The sequence below is a fragment of the Sinocyclocheilus rhinocerous genome, unplaced genomic scaffold, assembly GCF_001515625.1.
Source record: "Sinocyclocheilus rhinocerous isolate Xijiao unplaced genomic scaffold, SAMN03320098_v1.1 scaffold1084, whole genome shotgun sequence".
In the NCBI taxonomy this organism is placed as follows: Eukaryota; Metazoa; Chordata; class Actinopteri; order Cypriniformes; family Cyprinidae; genus Sinocyclocheilus; species Sinocyclocheilus rhinocerous.
This window is the reverse complement of record NW_015656001.1, coordinates 187,298-209,954: the sequence shown is the minus strand read 5'-3', so window position 1 is coordinate 209,954 and position 22,657 is coordinate 187,298. Positions and strand designations below refer to the sequence as shown.

Genomic DNA, 22,657 nt, shown 5'->3' with positions numbered 1-22,657 from the left:
AGAAGCCCACAAATTGTGATCAACTCCGAGAACTAAGGCAAGAATGGATCGCCATAAATCAGGATTTGGCACAGAAGCTAATATCCAGCATGCCAGAGCGAATTGCAGATGTTATGAAGAACAAGGGTCAACACTGTAAATATTGACTCAATATATATTTTTTGCCAATAAAAGCCTTTAAAACTTATATGCTTATCATTGTTTTTCAGAATACCATAGAAACGTGGAAAAATAATCTACAGATACTGAAGCAGCAAACTTTGCAAAACACAAAATGTATGTCACTGCCAAAACTTTTGGCCATGACTGTATACATGTCATTGCATTAGATAACAGATGATGAAAAAATCTATATCTAATAAGATCTAATATTTACCTAACATTTATATATTTCTATTATTTCCTATATTATATCAAATGTTAAAGAAATATGTCGCAAGCAGTTGCTGTTTGAAATTAATCCGTTTTTAAATCTAATGCAAAGCTATTTATACATTATACATACATTTATAAGTAGGCTTATGCCTTAAGTGTCTCAATTTGTTTTGGGACCAAGTATTGCTCTAAATAATGAACTTTCCAAATTTTGCTTTGTCCTACTTTGGATTTAATTCATCAAGAGTCTCGCTTCTTCATGTCTCTAATTTTTTGTGTCATGCATAAACTATTCATGATTGTCCACACCATAGTCATTTGGAATTGGAATCAGCCTCCTCTCTTTTTACTGCTATTTTTGTTGACTTTTCTGTGCTCACAACCGTTTTCCTCTGTCTTTTCCCGCAGGAATGACATGTCAAGCCCGCAGCTCATACCTGAACTCAGAGGTGCTTTGGGGAGAACGTTTCACCCCTGTGCTCTCGCTGGAGGAGGGATTTTACGAGGTGGATTATGACACTTTCCACCACACCTACCCCACACCAACCCCTTCCTGCTCCGCTCGGGAGCTTGCAGAACTGGCAAAGAAAGGGGAAGCTATTCCTTTGCCCCCTATTTCTCCTCCAGCAACCCTGGGAGAGCCCCCAAGCCCAGAGGAGATGCCTGAGGAGAAGACCAAGGCAGAAGAAGAAGAAGCAGAAGAGACTGTTAGCAATGGTGATGTGAACAGTATGGAGTGTGTGCAAGAATGAGTTCATGCATTGCAATCTCCAGTCTTTTGCTGCCCCTGTGTGGCAGATGGAAATACGGAGATACAAAAACTCACTTCAGCCGCATAAACGCCATATAAACTGAGGAATAGTTACAAATCTATAGGTCTACATTATGTCATTGACCCCACACTGGTACTGTTATTAACTGTTTTCAAGAATAAAACAACGTGCATAATGGTAATGTTTTTAAACTTTAGGTGCAAAAATGCTTAAAAAACCTCGTTCAGCTTGAATTTATTTAAATAAGATGTATATATTCGCAGCTTTGTACTGTGATTGCTTAACCCGCTACTGAGCTTGCATTATTGCTTTTGAGGTTTATAAGTATTTCTGAATCCAGTTGATTGAGATTTAAGATTAAGCTTATAGCTATACACTACAGCATTTTATGAAAGCTTGTTTCTGCCACAGGATAACAAAAAAAGGGGGAATTGCGACTTTATCTTACAACTGACTTTTTCTCTTGCAATTCTGAGGAAAAAAAGTCAGAATTGTGAGGTATAAGGTCTGAATTGTGAGATTCTGAGGAAAAATAAGTAATTAACAAAAAAGTCGCAATTAACTATATTTTTATTCCGTGAACAACAAAAAAATGTATGGAAGCTTGTTTCTACCATGAGATAAAAAAGATTTAAAAAGGTAATTGTTAACTAATTCTAACTTTTTTCTCACAATTCGAATATAAACTGTAAACTGAGAGATATAAATTCATAATTCTGAGAAAAAAAGAATTGAGGTGTTAACTGGAATGGCAAGAAAAAGGTATGAATTGCAAGATGTAATTAGTGCGATTAAAAGTTGCAATTACATTTTATATTTGAAATTTCATGGTTGAAAAAAAAACCAGAATTGTGAGATGTAAACTCTGAATTGCGAGGGGAAAAAAGGTCAGATTTTTGAATTTATATCTCACAATTATGACTATTTTTCCAAAGAATACCAAGAAAAGCAGTCTGAATTGTGAGATAAAAGCTGCAAGTTCCTGTATTTATTTATTTTCCATTTTTTAATCTCATGGCAGAAACAAGCTTCCCTAGCATTTTCTGTGTGAAACTGCTGGTTAAAAAAAACAAACACACGTTTTTCTTTTCATTAATGAAGGACATTGCATTCCCTATAAAGGGTGTGTTGAATATGCATAGAATATGCTTAAAATTGCACATCATGTCTGAAACTATATAGAAAACGGCATAGAATATAATTTCTGAAACGAGTGGATTTTCTGTGTTAGCAAACAGCGACCTCTGCTGTTAGCGGACCTCACAAACGACCAGACGGAGTGAGTGAGTTTTGCCAAAGGGTTACTTGTGGGAAATAATTATTTAATTTCTTCGAATGACAGATATGTAACTAACACAAACACTAAAAGTTGGATATTAACACCCAACAAACAGAACGCACAATGTAATTGTTTCTTGTTCATTTTATTTGAAATGTATGAAATGTACTGTTGCTATACTAGGCTATTTGGTTAACTGAATCATATTCAATATCTTCTGTCTATCATTAATATTTCTGCTTGAGAAACACCCTCACTGTTATTTATAGCTCTTCTTTCGTTTTTTGTTTGTTTTTGTTCAGTAAGTTTTTTTTAAACACCAGATTTAATCAAATGTTTCTGTTTTATTTTACAATAAAGTGATTAAAATAAAAGATTATCCTTCTCAGACACTCAGTTTCTATGAGAATATGAAATAAGAATTACAATGTGAAACAACATCTACAACCCCCTGCAAAAACGATTTAAAACGGGTTGTGTCTTAAAGGCAGAGTAAGTGATTTCTGGTAGCCAATGTTGATATTTGAAATCACCAAAACAAACACGCCCCTACCACAAAAGGGTCTTGCCCATTGTGATAGCTCCGCCCCACATATACGTACGCAACCCAGGCAACGATTAGTTCTGTGAAACAAAGCAAAACCAATGTTACACCGTGTCTACGGACGTGAGCGGCGCGGCGCAACAAATCCCCGACAGAAAACTGCTGCCGGGTTCTATTTATGACGTGCTGACACACATTTCAAATGGTTTTCAACGGTCGTTTGATCGCGTCCAGTGTAGGCAGACTTTAGTTGTTGTAGACACGGTGTTACTCACCTATCGAGCAGAAACAAAGCAACCTCGGCGTCCGATCGCAGGCCTCCGCTCCTTGAGTTCTCTCAAACGCTGGAAAGCTGATCCGATATATACACGGATCCTACTTCTTGCCTTATCGTTCCGCAGACGTTTTCTTCTTTTGTTTTTTATCCGCCATCTCTATCTTTCTGTCGCTCGGCTCGGCTAATGTCCGTCCCATGCACTGAAAGCTCTCTCCTCCACATCACGAGTAGACACGCCCCTTATTGCTGATTGGCTACAAGTTTGTTTTGCTATTCGGCCAGAATCAGTTTTCTAAGTGTTTTTGAAAAATCCCATACCCTGCCTTTAATCCAGCTCTGTCTACAATGTATTTTGTCAACTGTTAAACCTAATATTATCATATGCAATGGTATAAGCAATTAAAGCAAGTCCTGTTGGGCTCATTGTTTAATGCATGGCAGAGTATAAACAATGTTTTCTAATCACATCCCCTATTACTTCCAGTTACTTACACAAAGAAGTTTTTAAGAGTGAGATTAACTGCTCTCCATGGCCTCTAAACTACTAGAACTTAATTTTTAAGGAATAGTGAATAATGCAAAGTACATTCGTCTACATATTTCCTCCCTCAACGAAATTTCCCAGTGACCTTGCTGCAGAAACTCAGGAAACAAGAACTTTTTCCTGAAAAATTAGCTAATAAGCAGCTGCACAGGTTTAACCTTAAACAAATGTTTTTGTCGCCAATTTAACTGCAGAATTCAGCATGAAGTTATAGTCACCACCATTGCCTTTATTGTATTTCTTTCCTATCTTCCCTCTTTATAAAGTGATTCCTTGTTAATTAGGCCCGAGTCCTTTGAGTTTTGGTTTAAAGTCTGTGGAGACCTAGCTGACTTGTTCTATTTGTCTGGCCAAAACATGGTATTATTTCAGTTGTAATATGTATAAAACATACACTACCAGTCAAAAGTTCTTAATGTTTTTTAAAGAATTCTCTTCAGACTTTCTGACTCTAAAACTTTTGTAACATTACTCACTATACCATTCAAAAGCTTGGAGTCAGGTTTTTATAGAAATTAATTCTTTTATGCAAGGATGCTTTAAATTGACCAAACGTGATGATAAAGACATTTACAAAGTTACAGCAGATTTCTATTTCAGAAAAATGCTGTTCCTGAACTTTCTATTCATCAAAGAAACCTGAAAAAAATTCTACTCAGCTGTTTTCAACGTAATAATAACAGTAAATGTTTTTTGAGCAGCAAATCAGAATATTAGAATGATTTCTGAAGGAAATGTGACTGTAGTAGCCTAATGATGCAAAAAATTCTTTGAAATCACAGGAATAAATTACATTTTAAAATATATTCAACTAGAAAACAGCTAATTTATATAGCCTAGTAAAAATATTTCACAATTTTACTGTTTTTGCTGTACTTTGGATCAAATAAATGCAGGCTTGGTGAGCAATAGAGACTTCTTTAAAAAACATGAAAAATCTTACTGTGTATGTGTAGTATTGCATACGTTGTAATAAAATAGTATTCCTTGAAACACTGCCAATCACTTGAATGCCGAAGTTGCATGATTTTATTGTAGTTGCGAAGTCTCCCACTAGATGGCGGAATAAAGGAGCAAGAGCCACGTTTTTTGGAGGTGCATTATGGGAAAAGACGTTCGACGCACACATGTGGCCACCTGATTAGTGCAGAACAGTCTGGAGCAAAAGCAGCGGCAGCTGTTTGTATAATTAAAACAGGATTATCTATCCATAATAAAGTAAAATGAAACCAGGTAAGTTAATAATAGTTTTTTTATACACATATGGTTGTTTTCATTGTCGGGCGATAAAATATTAGTGTTTAGAAGTGTTGGTTTTGCTCGCGTGTAAGCATGCTGGCCAAGTTAGCCACGCGCTTAAAGTTTTAGTGCACGAAACGCCCTGTCTCTGAAATGTAATGACATTGTTTGTTATTTTATTTATATTTCTAAACATATTAGTGTGGTCATACTGTGTTCCATATAAACATATTATGAAAATGTTGTTTTAATTTAGGCTATAATATTTCTTGCGGTGCATAACATTGCGCGTTTGAGCAACCGAGCCATGCTGCGCACGCGGTGCGGAAGCTCCACATGGCTTTTCACTAGATACGCTTTTGTTTCTAAAATCAGACTAGTTTACTAAGTTGTTTTTTTTTTTCATTTGATTTTGTCTGGACATTGTGCACAGGATTGTTTTCATAGTCGAGTTTCCACACATTGTTGAGGACCACAGGGGTTTAGGAAATTACCTTGTCTGACAGACCATGTTCATGTGGAAAACCAAGTAAAAACGAATAGTTTTGGTTTAGTCGACAACCTGTAACAAGAACATATTACACACACAAACTAAAGTTACCAGTGAATGGATTTTAACTTTGTATACAGTTAGTTGTGGAGTCTAGTGGTTGAGGATATTTTAACACCAGGGATCTGTTGGTATCCTTGGTTCTAATTAATATGGTCTCTAATGGCATTTTTTGTGAGAACAGTCATAACTAAAGGCTTTTCTAATATTAGGTGTTAGTTAAAGCTGACTACAGTTTGAAGCCATTTAATGGTGTGATATTTGATTACAGTATACTTTTTGCCATAAAGTCTTAATGTGATCCATTCAGTAAATTAATATATTTGACTCCTTTTGACAGAATTCAGCCCAAGAGGAGGTGGCCGAGGAGGCTTTGGAGGAAGAGGAGGAGGCTTTGGAGGAAGAGGAGGCGGCTTTGGAGGAAGAGGAGGAGGCTTTGGAGGAAGAGGAGGAGGAGGAGACCGGGGTGGAAGAGGAGGATTTCGAGGAGGTAGAGGTGGTGGCGGTAAGCAAGTTTGTTTTTGTTTTTCTTTTCATTATATTTCCTTTATATATGTAATTCTGCTGTTGTATGTTATTGCTTGTAACATTTGGCTAATACATGGAAGTGTTAGTTGGTGTGTGTATGTTTATGTATACAAACACACACATAAATATATTTGACCCTGGACCACAAAACCAGTCATATGGGTAATTTTTTTGAAATTTAGAATTATATGTCATCTGAAAGCTGAATAAATAAACTTTCCGTTGATGTATGGTTTGTTAGGACAGGACAATATTTGGCCGAGATACAACTATTTGAAAATCTGAAAATATTGAGAAAATCGCCTTTAAAGTTGTCCAAATGAAGTTCTTAGCAATGCATATTACTTATCAAAAATTACGTTTTGATATATTTACGGTAGGATATTTACAAAATACCTTCATGGAACATGATCTTTTCTTAATATTCTTAAGATTTTTGGCATGAAAGAAAAATCGGTAATTTTGACCCATACAATGTATTGTTGGCTATTGCTACAAATATACCCGTGCTACTTATGACTGGTTTTGTGGTCACATATACATATACACATACATACATACACACTGCCATTGAAAATTTTGGGATCAGTATGATTTGTAAGGTTTTCTAAAGAAGTCTTTTCTGCACATCAAGGCTGCATTTATTTGGTCAAAAATACCGTAATATTGTGAAATATTCTAATATGCTGAAAATATTAATATGCTGATTTATTTTCAGTGTTGGAAACAGTTGTGATACTTTTTTCAGGATTCTTTGATGAATAAAAAAGTTAAAAGAACAGCATTTATTTAAATAATTATTTTTTGTAATATACAATACTGTTTAAAACTTTGGGGTCAGTATATAAATTTTTTTTTTTCATTTCTTATTTAAAAAAACAAAATATTTTTATTCAGCAAGGATTTGTTAAATTGATACAACGTAATAGTAAAGACTTAAATTGTTAGAAAAGATTTCTATTTTGAACAAATGCTGTCCTTTCTAACCTTTAGTCATCAAAAAAAAAAAAAACACTACTGTTCAGTTTTTTTTCCCTTTCTTTGTTTATAAGAAACAAATACTTATATTCAGCAAGGATGTGTTAAATTGATAAAAAAAAATATTGTAAAGCATTGTATTTTTAGAAAAAAATTATATTTCGAATAAATGCTGTCCTTTTTTAACTTTTTATGTATCAAAAAAAAAAAATCCTGAAAAAGTATCACAGGTTCCAAAAAAATATGAAGCACCACAGCTGTTTCCAACATTGATAATAAATCAGCATATTAGAATGATTTCCGAAGGATCATGTGACACTGAAGACTAGAGTAAAGATGCTAAAAATTCAGCTTTGATCACAGGAATGAATTATATTTTAAAGTACATTAAAATAGAAAAGCGGTATTTTAAATTATATAATCAAATACAATTTCAGGTAAAAATGCTTTTTATTAATGCTAAATATTTAAATATCGTGTATAGTCAATATTTCTGTGCTTTAAATAAACTTTTTGTTTTCTAGTTTAGTATGCAAGAAAATTTGACATTGTATTTCCATTCATTTTAATTTCTGTATCTCTTGTTTGATAAAGGTGGAGGATTCAGGTCCCCTGGAGGTGATGGTGGCTTCCGTGGACGAGGGGGTGGACGTGGCACTCCTAGAGGCCGGGGAGGAAGAGGAGGGTTCAGGGGGGGCAAACAGGTGACTGTAGAGCCCCATAGACATGAAGGTGGGTCATCAACGTCACATTTTTGAGTTGCTGTTGATTCTGAGAATGTGTTAAACAACCAAGTTCTGTTTAAAAATTCAGGGGTTTTTATCTGCCGTGGTAAAGAGGACGCCCTGGTCACAAAGAACATGGTGGTTGGAGAATCTGTGTATGGAGAAAAGAGAATAAATGTTGAGGTGAGCCTATAGAAGCATGCCTTTAATGTTCACTGGAGCAGTGTTTCCCAACCTTTTTTTTTTTGTCGCGGCACCCTTTGGAAATTTGAACAAAATTGTGGCACCCTACAAAATTAATTTTGTCACAATACTTGAATTTCTAACTGCGATATGATACTTTGGAAAGTATAGATATTCAGTACAGCAGGGAAGAACTGCAGAATATACTGTCATACAGATATTTTTTATATTATTACATTTGTTTGTCCATCAATGGTGGCAATCAGTAGGCTAATTTCTAATGAAGAGACCAATTTATATGACAGATTTTAATGTAGGCTTTTATTCATATGTAAACATTGTTTAATTACCATTATAACTAGCTATCTCACAAATTTTTGCTCACTCAGTGTATTTTTGATTTGACAGTAGGGTAATTTTGTTGCAGTAGCATGAGATAGCATGATTTCAAACTTTGAATTGAATAAAACGTCAAGTTAGCAGTCAGTAATAAAATAAGAACAAATAAAGAAATTACTAATGATAGCACAAATAAAAAATAACGATAGGCTTACAAATGAAATATATTGCTTTTTAGTTTTTCATGTAGGTCTAACAGTAGGGGTATTAAGAGATTTAGTTTTTTTTTTTTTATATATATACCAATTATCCAAATAGTGTTTAGTCCTAGAAAGCTATTATTATCAGAACACGCGAGCATAACATAGCGGTTAGCAGATCAATGAATGAGAGGGCAGCGTTACCAGAGTTGCCCATATACCACACCTTGTTACAACACAGTAGGGCTATTGCAGACAGAAACAATACTGTACTACATCGATGTTTCCTGTCAGCTCGATTTTTGAGTGGACTTTGCTGTTCCGATGAGCATGAATGATATATGAGTGGAGCACTCACATACAGCGGGATGATATGCAGAGCGTCACACCATGTGAAAGTGATATGTAAGGAAGGGGAAACTAAAATTGAGTACAGAGCATGGAATCCTTTCCGGTCGAAGCTGGCCGCAGCCATTTTAGGAGGTGTTGACCAGATCCACATTAAGCCAGGAGTGAAGGTCATGTACTTAGGAGCCGCATCAGGAACTACTGTATCCCATGTTTCTGACATTGTTGGACCGGTATGTGTATATCTTTTTATAATTGTTAAAGTCCACGTCTGCACAGATCAGCATCAAATATAAAACACTGAAACAATAAAGTGTGTATTTTCTGCATAATACTGTGTATTGTAATAATATAAGCTGCTTTTCCACCGAAATTACCTGGAACAATTTGTCCCAGGAACCTTTTTTCCCCCCAGACCTGTTGCTGTCTGCGTTTCCATCACGGTCTAAAGTACCATGAAGAATAGGCAAATAGTCTGGTGACGTAGGTCTGCACGCGTTTTTCAATACCAAGTACGCAAAGTTCGGACTTTTGTCTTCGGTAGTTTGGACTTCGCAAGTTCGACTCGGGAGTGTGAACTCCCACAGACGGGACGACGCAAGTCCGGTAATTCTGCAAATGGAACAGCAGCATACTTGATAACGTCAGTCAGCTTGCCTTGGCTACTGCAATTTTCCTCACTGTATTTACAATAAGACGAAATATGATATCAAACACCACTGCCTCTTTTCGTTTTCATTTAAACATAAGCTATTAATAGCCACAGAAATGTAGTTCAGGGAACGAGCATACATTACAATGAAACGAAATATTATATCAAACATTGCCTCTTTTCATTTTAACATATTAATAGAATAAAGACCAAAGATTATCTGTTAGATTTACCCAAACGAATTATCTTATATCAAATGTCAGAAGGACTAGCTGAGTTGAGGCTGCTCTCGTTGGGAAACATGAGCACTGAGCGCCCGCTGATCGCGTGGAGCTCACGTCTCCTAAATCAGCGAAGCACGTTTTCATATAGGTGCTGTCTTTATAAATAAACCGCAGATTTGAGTTTTAAACAACTACATTCTCGCCTGAAAACTTTTAAAACTACATTTCATGACACAATAACAGTAATATTTTTTAAAAATTATGTGAATAAATGGTGGTTGAAATACAATGATGCGTGAACTCAACCAATCAGCATGTTCAGTGCCCAAGTCCCGCCCCCGAAAGTTCCAGACCTTTGAGAAAGTACTACCTTGTGAGCAGGGACTTTCTGGGGGCAAATTTTTACCCGGAACTTTATTTAGATCCTGGTTCCTGCAGTGGAAACGGCCCAAAGTCCCTAGTTCCTGGGGAAAGTTCCTGCGGTGGAAAAGGGGCTATAGTTGTCTAAATATAAAGCTGGGACGGCGTTTTTACATGGGACAAAAAATTGAGCTCAACCAATAGGAGCAATTTACAATTATTCCAATAGCAGTTAAATCTTTATGATGTAGCATTTATTAATATTTTGAATTTTTTAATATTTTCAGTTAATTTTAGTTGAAGTTTTGGTCATGTTTTGTGCTTTATTTTTATTATTTCTTTTTTTTTTTTTTGCTGTCATTATTTGGCTTTGATTACTTTTTTTTATTTGTTATAGTTTCAGTAATTTGTGTACTGGTATACTTATAAAAAAATTTTTTTTTTTTTTTAGCTTTTTCAGTTACTGAATTATTTTGAATTATTTAGTTTAGTTAACAGTGCTGTTGAATAAAGTATTAATATGAATTTAAGTTTAATTTCTGGAAGCATTGATTGACATTCTGTTTTTTTATTCATTTTCTCCTGGTAGGAAGGATTGGTGTATGCTGTCGAGTTCTCCCACAGATCAGGCAGAGACTTGCTGAATGTGGCGAAAAAGAGAACCAACGAAATTACCTGGAACAATTTGTCCCAGGAACTTTTTTCCCCCCAGACCTGTTGCTATCTGCGTTTCCATCGCGGTCTAAAGTACCATGAAGAATAGGCAAATAGTCTGGTGACGTAGGTCTGCACGCGTTTTTCAATACCAAGTACGCAAAGTTCGGACTTTTGTCTTCGGTAGTTTGGACTTCGCAAGTTCGACTCGGGAGTGTGAACTCCCACAGACGGGACGACGCAAGTCCGGTAATTCTGCAAATGGAACAGCAGCATACTTGATAACGTCAGTCAGCTTGCCTTGGCTACTGCAATTTTCCTCACTGTATTTACAATAAGACGAAATATGATATCAAACACCACTGCCTCTTTTCGTTTTCATTTATCAAGCTATCTCGTGCTACTGCACCAAAATTACCCCACTGTAAAATTTAAAAAACACTGAGTGAGCAAAAATTTGTGAGATAGCTAGTTATAATGGTAATTAAACAAAGTTTTGCTCACTCAGTGTATTTTTGATTTTACAGTGGGGTTATTTTGTTGCAGTAGCAGAGATAGCTTGATTTAAAACTTTGAATTGAATAAAAAATGACAAGGAGGCTAAGCAGTTAATAATAAAATAAGAACAAATAAAGAAATTACTAATGATAGCACAAATAAAAAATAACGACAGGCCTTCGAATTAAATAAATTGCTTTTTAGTTTTTCAGGTAGGTCTAACACACAGTAGGGCTATTAAGAGATTATTTTTTTTTTACCAATTATCCCAATAATGTTTAATCCTAGAAAGCTATTACCGTATTATCAGAGGACACGTGAGCATAACGGTTAGCAGATCAATGAATGAGAGGGCAGCGTTACCAGAGTTGCCCATATACCACACCTTGTTACAACACAGTAGGGCTATTGCAGACAGAAACAATACTGTACTACATCGATGTTTCCTGTCAGCTCGATTTTTGAGTGGACTTTGCTGTTCCGATGAGCATGAATGATATATGAGTGGAGCACTCACATACAGCGGGATGATATGCAGAGCGTCACACCATGTGAAAGTGATACCTGAGCGGTGAACTAATTTTCGGCAGCCAGAATTTCGGTGCATCTCTAATTATTGGCGACATCAGAAATGGATATTATTTAATAGATGCTTTTTTGAACATTTTAGCAATTTAAAAATATTTAAAAAGTATTTTTGACACGGCACCCCTGCTCTCGACAGACGGCACCCCGGTTGGGAAACACTGCACTAGAGTACCTCTAGAAAGCACTGCATTCATAACATGTTAATTTTTTTTTCTGATGTAAGGAAGGGGAAACTAAAATTGAGTACAGAGCATGGAATCCTTTCCGGTCGAAGCTGGCCGCAGCCATTTTAGGTGGTGTTGACCAGATCCACATCAAGCCAGGAGCGAAGGTCATGTACTTAGGAGCCGCATCAGGAACTACTGTATCCCATGTTTCTGACATTGTTGGACCGGTATGTGTATATCTTTTTATAATTGTTAAAGTCCACGTCTGCACAGATCAGCATCAAATATAAAACACTGAAACAATAAAGTGTGTATTTTCTGCATAATACTGTGTATTGTAATAATATAAGCTGCTTTTCCACCTAAATTACCTGGAACAATTTGTCCCAGGAACCTTTTTTCCCCCCAGACCTGTTGCTGTCTGCGTTTCCATCACGGTCTAAAGTACCGTGAAGAATAGGCAAATAGTCTGGTGACGTAGGTCTGCACGTGTTTTTCAATACCAAGTACGCAAAGTTCGGACTTTTGTCCTCGGTAGTTTGGACTTCGCAAGTTCGACTCGAGAGTGTGAACTCCCACAGACGGGACGACGCAAGTCCGGTAATTCTGCAAATGGAACAGCAGCATACTTGATAACGTCAGTCAGCTTGCCTTGGCTACTGCAATTTTCCTCACTGTATTTACAATAAGACGAAATATGATATCAAACACCACTGCCTCTTTTCGTTTTCATTTAAACATAAGCTATTAATAGCCACAGAAATGTAGTTCAGGGAACATGCATACATTACAATGAAACGAAATATTATATCAAACATTGCCTCTTTTCATTTTAACATATTAATAGAATAAAGACCAAAGATTATCTGTTAGATTTACCCAAACGAATTATCTTATATCAAATGTCAGAAGGACTAGCTGAGTTGAGGCTGCTCTCGTTGGGAAACATGAGCACTGAGCGCCCGCTGATCGCGTGGAGCTCACGTCTCCTAAATCAGCGAAGCACGTTTTCATATAGGTGCTGTCTTTATAAATAAACCGCAGATTTGAGTTTTAAACAACTACATTCTCGCCTGAAAACTTTTAAAACTACATTTCATGACACAATAACAGTAATATTTTTTAAAAATTATGTGAATAAATGGTGGTTGAAATACAATGATGCGTGAACTCAACCAATCAGCATGTTCAGTGCCCAAGTCCCGCCCCCGAAAGTTCCAGACCTTTGAGAAAGTACTACCTTGTGAGCAGGGACTTTCTGGGGGCAAATTTTTACCCGGAACTTTATTTAGATCCTGGTTCCTGCAGTGGAAACGGCCCAAAGTCCCTAGTTCCTGGGGAAAGTTCCTGCGGTGGAAAAGGGGCTATAGTTGTCTAAATATAAAGCTGGGACGGCGTTTTTACATGGGACAAAAAATTGAGCTCAACCAATAGGAGCAATTTACAATTATTCCAATAGCAGTTAAATCTTTATGATGTAGCATTTATTAATATTTTGAATTTTTTAATATTTTCAGTTAATTTTAGTTGAAGTTTTGGTCATGTTTTGTGCTTTATTTTTATTATTTCTTTTTTTTTTTGCTGTCATTATTTGGCTTTGATTACTTTTTTTTATTTGTTATAGTTTCAGTAATTTGTGTACTGGTATACTTATAAAAAAATTTTTTTTTTTTTTTAGCTTTTTCAGTTACTGAATTATTTTGAATTATTTAGTTTAGTTAACAGTGCTGTTGAATAAAGTATTAATATGAATTTAAGTTTAATTTCTGGAAGCATTGATTGACATTCTGTTTTTTTATTCATTTTCTCCTGGTAGGAAGGATTGGTGTATGCTGTCGAGTTCTCCCACAGATCAGGCAGAGACTTGCTGAATGTGGCGAAAAAGAGAACCAACATTATTCCCATCATTGAAGATGCACGACACCCGCACAAATACCGCATGCTTGTTGGTAAGTTCCTGTGATGTGAACATATGAAAGGTAAAGAATGCACATTGCGAGGCGGTTTGATAAAGCACTGCACTGTTTTCTTTCAGGTATGGTGGACGTCATCTTTGCCGACGTTGCTCAGCCTGACCAAACAAGAATCGTCGCCCTCAATGCACACAATTTCCTGAAGAATGGAGGACATTTTGTTATTTCCATCAAGGTAAAATAAGTATATGCTGCTGTGTTTACACATGTTTTTTCTGCAAGTATCCCATCTAGTCTTCAGTTGTTAACTTTGTCGTATTTTCTTCCTCAGGCTAACTGCATTGATTCAACAGCCGCTCCAGAGGCAGTGTTTGCATCAGAGGTTAAGAAGATGAGCACTGAGAACATGAAACCTCAGGAGCAGCTGACACTCGAGCCATATGAGAGAGATCACGCAGTTGTTGTGGGAGTCTACAGGTGAATCTTGATGCATGAACTTACAAGAACTATGCAGGAAGTTTCATACTTCTAGAAAGCAATTAGGTTGCTTCACCTGCTGGTCTGAAAAGTTTCTTTTATAATCGAGTGCTAAAAGTTTATTTTTTATTTTTTTGCAGACCGCCACCCAAGCAGAAGAAGTAAGGTTTCTCTGTGGAAATTTTCATCACTGTTCACACATCCTTCGTTCTCCTGAAATAACTGCTTCTGCCACTAGATGGGCCCACAGTTTGCAGATGACAAAAGACTGATATAAGTGAACCATTTTCTCGTGACCACAGGGTTGGGAGTATATCTCTTTTTACCTGATTGGCACAGGCAACATATTCTTTATGGAGTGTAACTCTGCTCCCGTTTTTCCTTTGTATGATCATCCTCTGTCATGAAATATACTGTACTGAGAGATGAATTGTGTTTTGCTTGTAAGAATTATTGGAAGCTAGATGTGTTGTGTTAACTACGGTAAATCAACAGTTTTCCATAGCATACATTTGTTATTGTTTCTTTTGAATATTTTAGTAAAAAATTTTAACAATCAAATTTTTCATTCTTTGTGTTTTGTTTGTACCTCTAAAAGAACGTTTCAAGAAGGTAATTCAAAACTTCTTGAGAAGCTGTTTCAGAAGTATTAGTATAAACCCATATCACCACCTCCTATAAAAAAAAAAAAGGCTTTTAATACTAATACTTGTTAAATCAGTCTAAGCTTGTTTGCTGTTATTCTGGTTTTCTCAGCCTGATCATCTGACAAGTACCCAGAACCCCCTTCTGAAACAAGTAGATACTCCAAACTAGTTTCTGATGAGTTAAATTCCTTTTTCCTTGCAAGGCACTGTGTGAGGCATGTCTTTGCTAGGGAAATTGTTAGTAATCTGAATTAAAGGTTCAGATGCTTCATTTGTGATCACAAGCAGGCAATTTAAAACTTGAGCAATTTTGTAAGTGGATATTCAAAATCAATAAGTTTGTTCAGTTCATTGCTTAAAAATTAAGTTTGAAATATATATAGGAAGTTAATCATCATGATCTCGAACAGAATATAATCTTAATTCTCATTCACTGAAATCTGAAATCAAGCTTTATCTGCACCACGTTGATCAAAGGCCTTAAATAATTGTCTGCACACTGATAATGCTGCGTTGAGATTTTAAAAAGACCTGTGAAAATGAAATGGTAGATATTGTTTGATGTATTTTCTGTGAACATTTAGTAAATGCAAATGTCACTTTGGTTATTGCTATCATATCAAAATCACCAAATTATTCCTCACGTCTTGCAACGTAAAGAAAGACATTAATTTTCTGTCACGTTCTTTTTAAAAGATACGTGTTTTTATGTGTAGAAATCGTGGCCGCAGAATGGAAACAACAGAACTAAAATGTCAGAAAAACAACAGGAACCTTCGCTTCTAGGAACCAAGTAGGAAGATCTTGCGTGAGGGGGCCAAATATGCGGTTGCACAATGGATAGCAGCATGGACGGCACAAGAAGTCTCAGAAGAACTAAAGAGGAGAAAAAACTGCTTCGAAGGCAGATTAAAGCCAGTCACACATTATTGAAACACGAGGGCATAAGCACAGCGTCACATCCCACAAAGGTACTTAAGAAGCTTCTTTTGATGAATTGTCAATAGAATATGGATCGATCAAATTACATAGTTGCGTTTGAATAGCCAGTACTGCTGTTTATCTATGTCATCATGTTTGTGTATCTGAATACTAAATACGTTTATTACAGTCTATAAATATATAAGATACTACTGAATCTACATACTCTTTTGTGAATGAATGCAATAAAATTGACGGTAAACAGTTATGAAAGAGTGATTCGTGGTTTTTCCAGTTCCACTATCAGTAACTGTGAATTAATAATGGATCAAAGTTGCATGTTTCTGCATATCTCATACAGTAACAAGTCTCTTGGTGAAGTTTGCCAAATGTTTAAATGCCACATTCTTTCAAATGGTGAAACATGCAGTTCATTGCTTTGCATAAATGGCTCATAAAAATCAGTCAGTGATGTGTATGTTCATGATTGTCTGTTATGTAGCATCTGGTGGTGTCTAATGGAGGTTTGGGGAATGGAGTGAGCAGAGAGTCACTGCTGGAGGTTCTTAAAGAGGGAGGTACTGTCGAGTCTCTCCTCACCCCTCCAGCGAAACCATATGCGTTTGTAACATATTCTTCAACTGAAGCAGGCCAGAATGCATATACACTCCTCAATGGGCGAGCACTGCAGTGTCACGATCAAAGTGTGACGCTTTATTTCAGCTATGTTGAGAAAGGTGTGTCACGTGAGTCATATTTATAATCCTATTCAATGAGCCTTAAACAAAGTGTTTCTAATGGATCTCAACTTTGTTTGTCAGTGGACAGTGACCGGAGTGTGTCCTGTGCTTTGCCTCCTGGTCTGTCAGTGTTGGAGGATTTTGTGTCTCCAGAGGAGGAGCTGCAGCTGCTTCAGGCTGTTGATTGGACGCCACATACTGATGATGTCACAGGTAAGAGATACTTGACAGCCTCAGTTAGAATTATTGTAAATCAGAAAATACAAAAAAATCCATTACATTGTTTAATCCTCTTTGTCACATATTCATATATAGCAGACTTATATTAATTTGCTGAAGGCAAACCTATAAACTTATTTAGTAGTAATAATAATAATGTTTATTTTTGTGTTGCAGTGCAGAAAGCTTTAAAACACAGAAGAGTGAAGCATTATGGGTATGAGTTTCGGTACGATAATAATAACATTGACAAAGACAAGCTCTTACCAGGTGGTAAGTATGAAAATTCCACATTTTTTGCATTACTTTTTTTATGATTATATGTATGTGTGAGTGTTTTTGAAATGTTTTTAAAGAAGTCTCTAATACCCACTTATTACTTAACAAAAACACAGGAAAAACAGTTATATTGTAAAATATAACATGTAAAACAACATCTATTTTAATGTTTTAAAATATGATTTATTCATGTAATGTCTGAATTTTTAGCCTCCATTTACTCTAGTCTTGTTGAAATGAAATGTTGAAAACATTTGTGCTGCTTAATATTTTAGTGGAAAACATGATACATTTTTGTTTCAGGATTCTTTGATTAATAAAAAGTAAAACAAAAAAGGATTTTAAGATTTAAATGTCTTTACTGTTTCTTTTTGATCAATATAATGCATCATTGCTTAATAAAAGTATTCATTTTCTCCAAACATGTGAATGGTAGTGTATATATTTACACCTAATCGAAGTATTATATGTCTAATTAATTCTAAAATTGAATAGACACCTGTCATTTCAGGCCTGCCGGCGGAATGTGATGCTTTATTACAAAGATGTTTGGCTGATGGCCACATAAGTGTCCTTCCAGACCAGCTCACTGTAAACCAATACCAAAGTGGACAAGGTAGTACATCATGTATTTGTGCAGCTGAGGGGAGATTTATGTCTGCTTATAGGACTAAATGTTATTGTCTGCTACAGGGATTCCCCCTCATGTGGACACTCACTCTGCTTTTGAGGATCCCATCCTTTCCTTGAGTCTCGGAGCAAAGGTATGAATAAATGAAGCACTAAAATGTCAGTAATTATGGATTATCAGGAATATGTTTCTTTTTGGGAATATGTTTGTAAGGATATGTTTCTGTTTACATTTTCATACGTTTGTATGACACACATTAGTGGCTCAAGGTGTTCTGTTACACCAGACCTGTTTGTAGCCTTATTGATGGGTTATAGTGCAGCAACATTATTGATTATCCGATTTTCCTTGGTCAAAACAAAGATAGAGATGGAAAATGAACCTCATGATTTACTTATATGGATAAATATAAACATCGTGCTATTTTCCTATAGACAGTAATGGACTTTAAACATCCTGACGGACGTTCTGTCGCTGTGGTGCTGCCAGAGCGGAGTCTGCTAGTGATGAAAGGAGAGAGCCGTTATCTGTGGACTCACGGGTGAGAAACTGGATTATCGTTTTGTACATATACATTAAATAAAATATATGTACAAATATGTGCAGACAACCAAACACTAAACACCTATATGTTCTTTGGATTTTTGCTTGATTTTGTGTTTCATCATTATAAATATTTAATGAATATTATCATTCAATATGTACAAAAGTATATTATATTATAAATCCTTTGTTCTAGGGAGAGATGAACATGTTTTGTGTATGTTTCATGTCAGCATAACACCTCGGAAATTTGATGTGGTACCAGTGTCGGAGGTTGAAGGGTCAGGGGTCATGACTTCTGACTTGAGTAATCTGACCCTGAGCCGTCGTGGTACCAGGACATCTCTGACGTTCCGCAAAATCAGACATATACCCTGCAACTGTGGTGAGTATGTGAAGTATTTGCTTAGGCAAGCACATATTTTTCATTTCTAAGTACAGTACCATTTAAAAGTTTGGGCTGAGAAAGATTTTTTTTTAAATTAGTACTTTAATTCAACAAGGATGCATTAAAACTGACAGTAGCGAAATTTGTATTTTATTTATTTTTAAAGGGATAGTTCACCCAAAAATGAAAATTCTGTCATTAATTACTCACCCTAATGCCGTTCCAAACCCATAAGACCTTCGTTCATCTTCGGAACACAAATTAAGATATTTTTGATGAAATCCAAGAGCTCTCTGACCCTGCATAGACAGCAATATAACTACCAGGTTCAAGGCCCAGAAAGGTAGTAAGGACATCATTAAAATAGTCCATGTGACATCAGTGGTTCAACCGTCATTTTTTGAAGCAACAAGATTACTTTTTGTGCAACAAGAAAACAAAAAATAACAACTTTATTCAACAATTCTTCTCTTCTGTGTCACTCTCTGCTGCATATTATATTATTATATTAAGCAGCACAAGTGTTTTTAACATTGATGATAATAAGAATTGTTTCATGAGCAACAAATAAGCATACTGGAATGATTTCTGAATGGATCATGTGACACTGAAGAATGAAGTGATGGTGGCTGAAAATTCTGCTTTACCATTACAGTTCAGTTATTTTAAGTTGTAATTACATTTCACAGTATTACTGTTTTTACATTATTTCTGATCAAATATATAGAACCTTGGTAAAAACATGAGACTTTTTTTTTTTTTACATTTTTTAAAAAATCATACCAACCCCAAACTTTGCATAGTCGTGCACAAACATATAAATCACATATGTGACCCTGGACCACAAAACCAGTCATAAGGCTACAAAATATCTTCATGGAACATGATCTTTACTTAATATCCTAATGATTTTTGGCATAAAAGAAAAATTCGATAATTTTGACACAATTTTTTTTTTGGCTATTGCTACAAATATACCCAAGCGACTTAAGACTGGTTTTGTGGTCCTGGGTCACATATATGAAGGTCACTGTGCATTTGTGTATTTTTGTAGATATAAAAATCATGTGCATTCATGACAAGAATAATTTTATTTCCTGTTGTAGCCTATCCGTCTGTGTGTGATAGTCAGCTGCTGTCTTCTCCACCTACTGTGCCTGTTGCTGAAGGCGATGCGTGTCGTTTGGAGGAGCAGTATGTTCATCAGGTCTATGAAGAGATTTCCTCCCACTTCAGCAGCACACGACACTCACCGTGGCCCCACGTGCGAGATTTCCTACTGTCGCTACCGCCTGGAAGTATTCTGGCAGACATTGGATGCGGCAATGGCAAATACCTGGAGATCAACCCTGAAGTTATATCAGTAAGTAATACAGTATACCACAGCAGAGTTTACCAGGAAGTAAGATGGACTTGGTCGGACATGTCATGGTTATTAGTTACAATTATGATGATTTCCATTACTTTAACTCTTTCACTAATGGGAGAACTCGGATGTAACCCCTATTGTCTGTCCATTTGTAGGTGGGCTGCGACCGCAGTGCTAATCTAGTGCAGATCTGCGTTGAGCGGGGTTATGAGGCATTCGTGTCAGATGCACTGTCTGTCCCCCTGCGCAGTGGCAGCTGTGATGCCTGCATCTCTATTGCAGTCATACATCATTTCTCAACACAGGTGAGCATACTATGTAATTAAGGGGGAAAAAATTTATTTTAGTATTATTTGTGACTCTGGACCACAAAACCAATCTTAAAGCTGCAGTGCATAACTTTTTTGTGTTCAAAATGTACAAAATGTATATAATAAGCGAGTACACCATGAATCACTATGGTACACCTATAATAAGTGTTTGTATTCTGACTATTTTAGACTGGTTCGGGTAGGTGCCGCTGCGGAGTAGCCCAGTACCTCAACACACTCGGTTCTGTTTATTAACCGCTAGAGCGCCAAAAGTTACGGACTGCAGCTTTAAGTAGCACTGGTATATTTGTAGCAATAGACAAAAATACATTGTATGGGTCAAAATGATCAATTTTTCTTTTATGCCAAAAATCATTAGGATATTAAGTAAAGATCATGTTCCATGAAGATATTTTGTAAATTTCCTAACATAAATATATCAAAACTTAATTTTTGATTAGTAATATGCATTGCTAAGGACTTCATTTGGACAACTTTAAAGGCGATTTTCTCAATATTTAGATTTTTTTTTTTTTTGCACCCTCAGATTCCAGATTTTCAAATAGCTGTATCTCGGCCAAATATTGTCCTATCCTAACAAACCATACATCATACATCATTCTATTCAGATGATGTATAAATCTCAATTTCAAAAAATTGACCTTTATGACTGGTTTTGTGGTCCAGGGTCACATTTAAACTTCCTCTGAAGTCCACCTGCACTGTACTAATTTTATTTGTCCAAGAACTGTCATAATTTAGTTTTCACAACCATTTTCCACCTACTTTGTGACATGAAACATGCCTTTTTTGATGCTGTGAGAGAAATAACCCCTTTATTTGTACATTGAGCAGCAGTGCTTTGGTCCACTAACATAAAGTTTGGCTTTCTGGTCCAAAGGCTATAGCTCAAAAGTTTTTTAAAAATAAATTCATACTTTTTTCAGCAAGGATTCAGCATTAAATTGATCAAATGTGACAGTAAATACATCTGTTACAAAAGATTTCAATTTCAAATAAATTCTGTTCATTTGAACTTTTTTTGAAAAAAAAAACAATGTATCATGGTTTCCACAAAAATATTAATCTTCGCAATTGTTTTCGACATTGATAAATATAAGAAATGTTTCTTGAGCAGCAAATCTGAAAATTATTTCTGAAAGATCACGTGACACTGAAGATTGGAATAATGGCTGCTAAAAATTCAGCTTTGCCATCACAGAAATAAATTTTACATTTTAAAATGTATTAAAATAGAAAAGAGTTATTTTAAAGGGGTCATATGATGCGATTTCAAGTTTTCCTTTCTCTTTGGAGTGTTACAAGCTGATTGTGCATAGATAAGATCCCTGAAGTTGCAAAGACTAAAGTCTCAAATCCAAAGAGATATTCTTTATCAAAGTTAAGACACTGCCACGCCCCCCTAAAACGGCTCGTTCTAACACGCCCCCACATATCTTCAGATTACGTACAACAGAACAGCAATGCATTTTATGGACGACCGTTTCATGAACCTAGGAGAGGAGGTAATTCTGACTTTGCTATGACAATCTGGCGCTTCTGAATCAGCTACTGTTTTGTTATTAGTTTAAAGGGGTCATATGATGCGATTTCAAGTTTTCCTTTCTCTTTGGAGTGTTACAAGCTCTTGGTGCATAAAGAAGATCTGTAAAGTTGCAAAGACTAAAGTCTCAAATCCAAAGAGATATTCTTTATAAAAGTTAAGAGTCAGCCACGCCTACCTAAAACGGCTCGTTCTAACACGCCCCCACATACCTACGTCACTATGTGGGAAGATTTGCATAACACCGCCCAAATGTTCACGCAAAGAAAGAAGACGTAACTTTTATTCTCGCTGTAGTATAGTTGCTGCCGCCGCCATGTCGTGAAGATGCTGTGTGATTCGTTGTGAAAGCGAAACTACTTTATTTGGTCTTCTAAAAGAGGACGATATCTGCTTCATCATGCCTGGAGCTGATCCGTGCTGGTAACTGAGGAAATACATCAACATCGCGCTGTGCATCGCCGGATCGGCTTTCACCGTGGAAGAAGCGGAGTCCAGCCCGGGGTCGTCAAATGTGGTTGCCACTCCTTCGTCGTTCTCGACCCCGCCGCCTCTGCTCACTCTAGCCCGGCCTCAGCTCACGCTAAGCCAGGGCTTCCGCTCACGCTAGCCCGGCCTCAGCTCACTCTA

At 36.3% G+C, this 22,657-nt stretch overlaps 3 protein-coding genes across 6 annotated transcripts in view; all 3 read left to right on the top strand.

Annotated features, from left to right (window-relative positions):
- Window positions 1-1,646, top strand: part of LOC107719116 (G protein-activated inward rectifier potassium channel 4-like) — a 25,012-nt gene extending 23,366 nt beyond the window's left edge. Inside the window, exon 4 of the mRNA XM_016526459.1 lies at window positions 784-1,646. Coding sequence (XP_016381945.1) covers window positions 784-1,127 — 344 coding nt within the window. The 3' untranslated portion in view covers window positions 1,128-1,646. The remainder of the gene's footprint in view (window positions 1-783) is intronic.
- Window positions 1,647-4,887: 3,241 nt separating this feature from the next.
- LOC107719117 (rRNA 2'-O-methyltransferase fibrillarin-like) lies at window positions 4,888-14,976 on the top strand. Of its 2 annotated transcripts, XM_016526461.1 has the most exons (10): window positions 4,888-5,025; window positions 5,922-5,939; window positions 5,973-6,086; window positions 7,682-7,819; window positions 7,901-7,995; window positions 12,082-12,252; window positions 13,842-13,974; window positions 14,061-14,173; window positions 14,270-14,415; window positions 14,556-14,976. In XM_016526461.1, exons 1-10 carry the CDS (start codon window positions 5,016-5,018, stop codon window positions 14,578-14,580), a joined length of 963 nt encoding a protein of 320 aa, XP_016381947.1. In that variant the 5' UTR covers window positions 4,888-5,015; the 3' UTR covers window positions 14,581-14,976. The 2 variants fall into 2 exon arrangements, with proteins under 2 accessions (XP_016381947.1, XP_016381946.1); XM_016526460.1 differs by having other exon boundaries at window positions 5,922-6,086.
- Window positions 14,977-15,803: 827 nt separating this feature from the next.
- Window positions 15,804-22,657, top strand: part of LOC107719115 (alkylated DNA repair protein alkB homolog 8-like) — an 8,450-nt gene continuing 1,596 nt past the window's right edge. The window contains exons 1-10 of one of the 3 annotated variants that reach the window (XM_016526458.1): window positions 15,804-16,033; window positions 16,486-16,720; window positions 16,853-16,936; window positions 17,120-17,215; window positions 17,733-17,837; window positions 17,915-17,985; window positions 18,287-18,393; window positions 18,629-18,780; window positions 19,890-20,146; window positions 20,308-20,457. In XM_016526458.1, coding sequence (XP_016381944.1) covers window positions 15,899-16,033; window positions 16,486-16,720; window positions 16,853-16,936; window positions 17,120-17,215; window positions 17,733-17,837; window positions 17,915-17,985; window positions 18,287-18,393; window positions 18,629-18,780; window positions 19,890-20,146; window positions 20,308-20,457 — 1,392 coding nt within the window. In that variant the 5' untranslated portion in view covers window positions 15,804-15,898. Of the gene's footprint in view, window positions 16,034-16,485; window positions 16,730-16,804; window positions 16,937-17,119; window positions 17,216-17,732; window positions 17,838-17,914; window positions 17,986-18,286; window positions 18,394-18,628; window positions 18,781-19,889; window positions 20,147-20,307; window positions 20,458-22,657 lie in introns of all 3 variants that reach the window. The other 2 variants (XM_016526456.1, XM_016526457.1) reach the window with 2 other exon arrangements.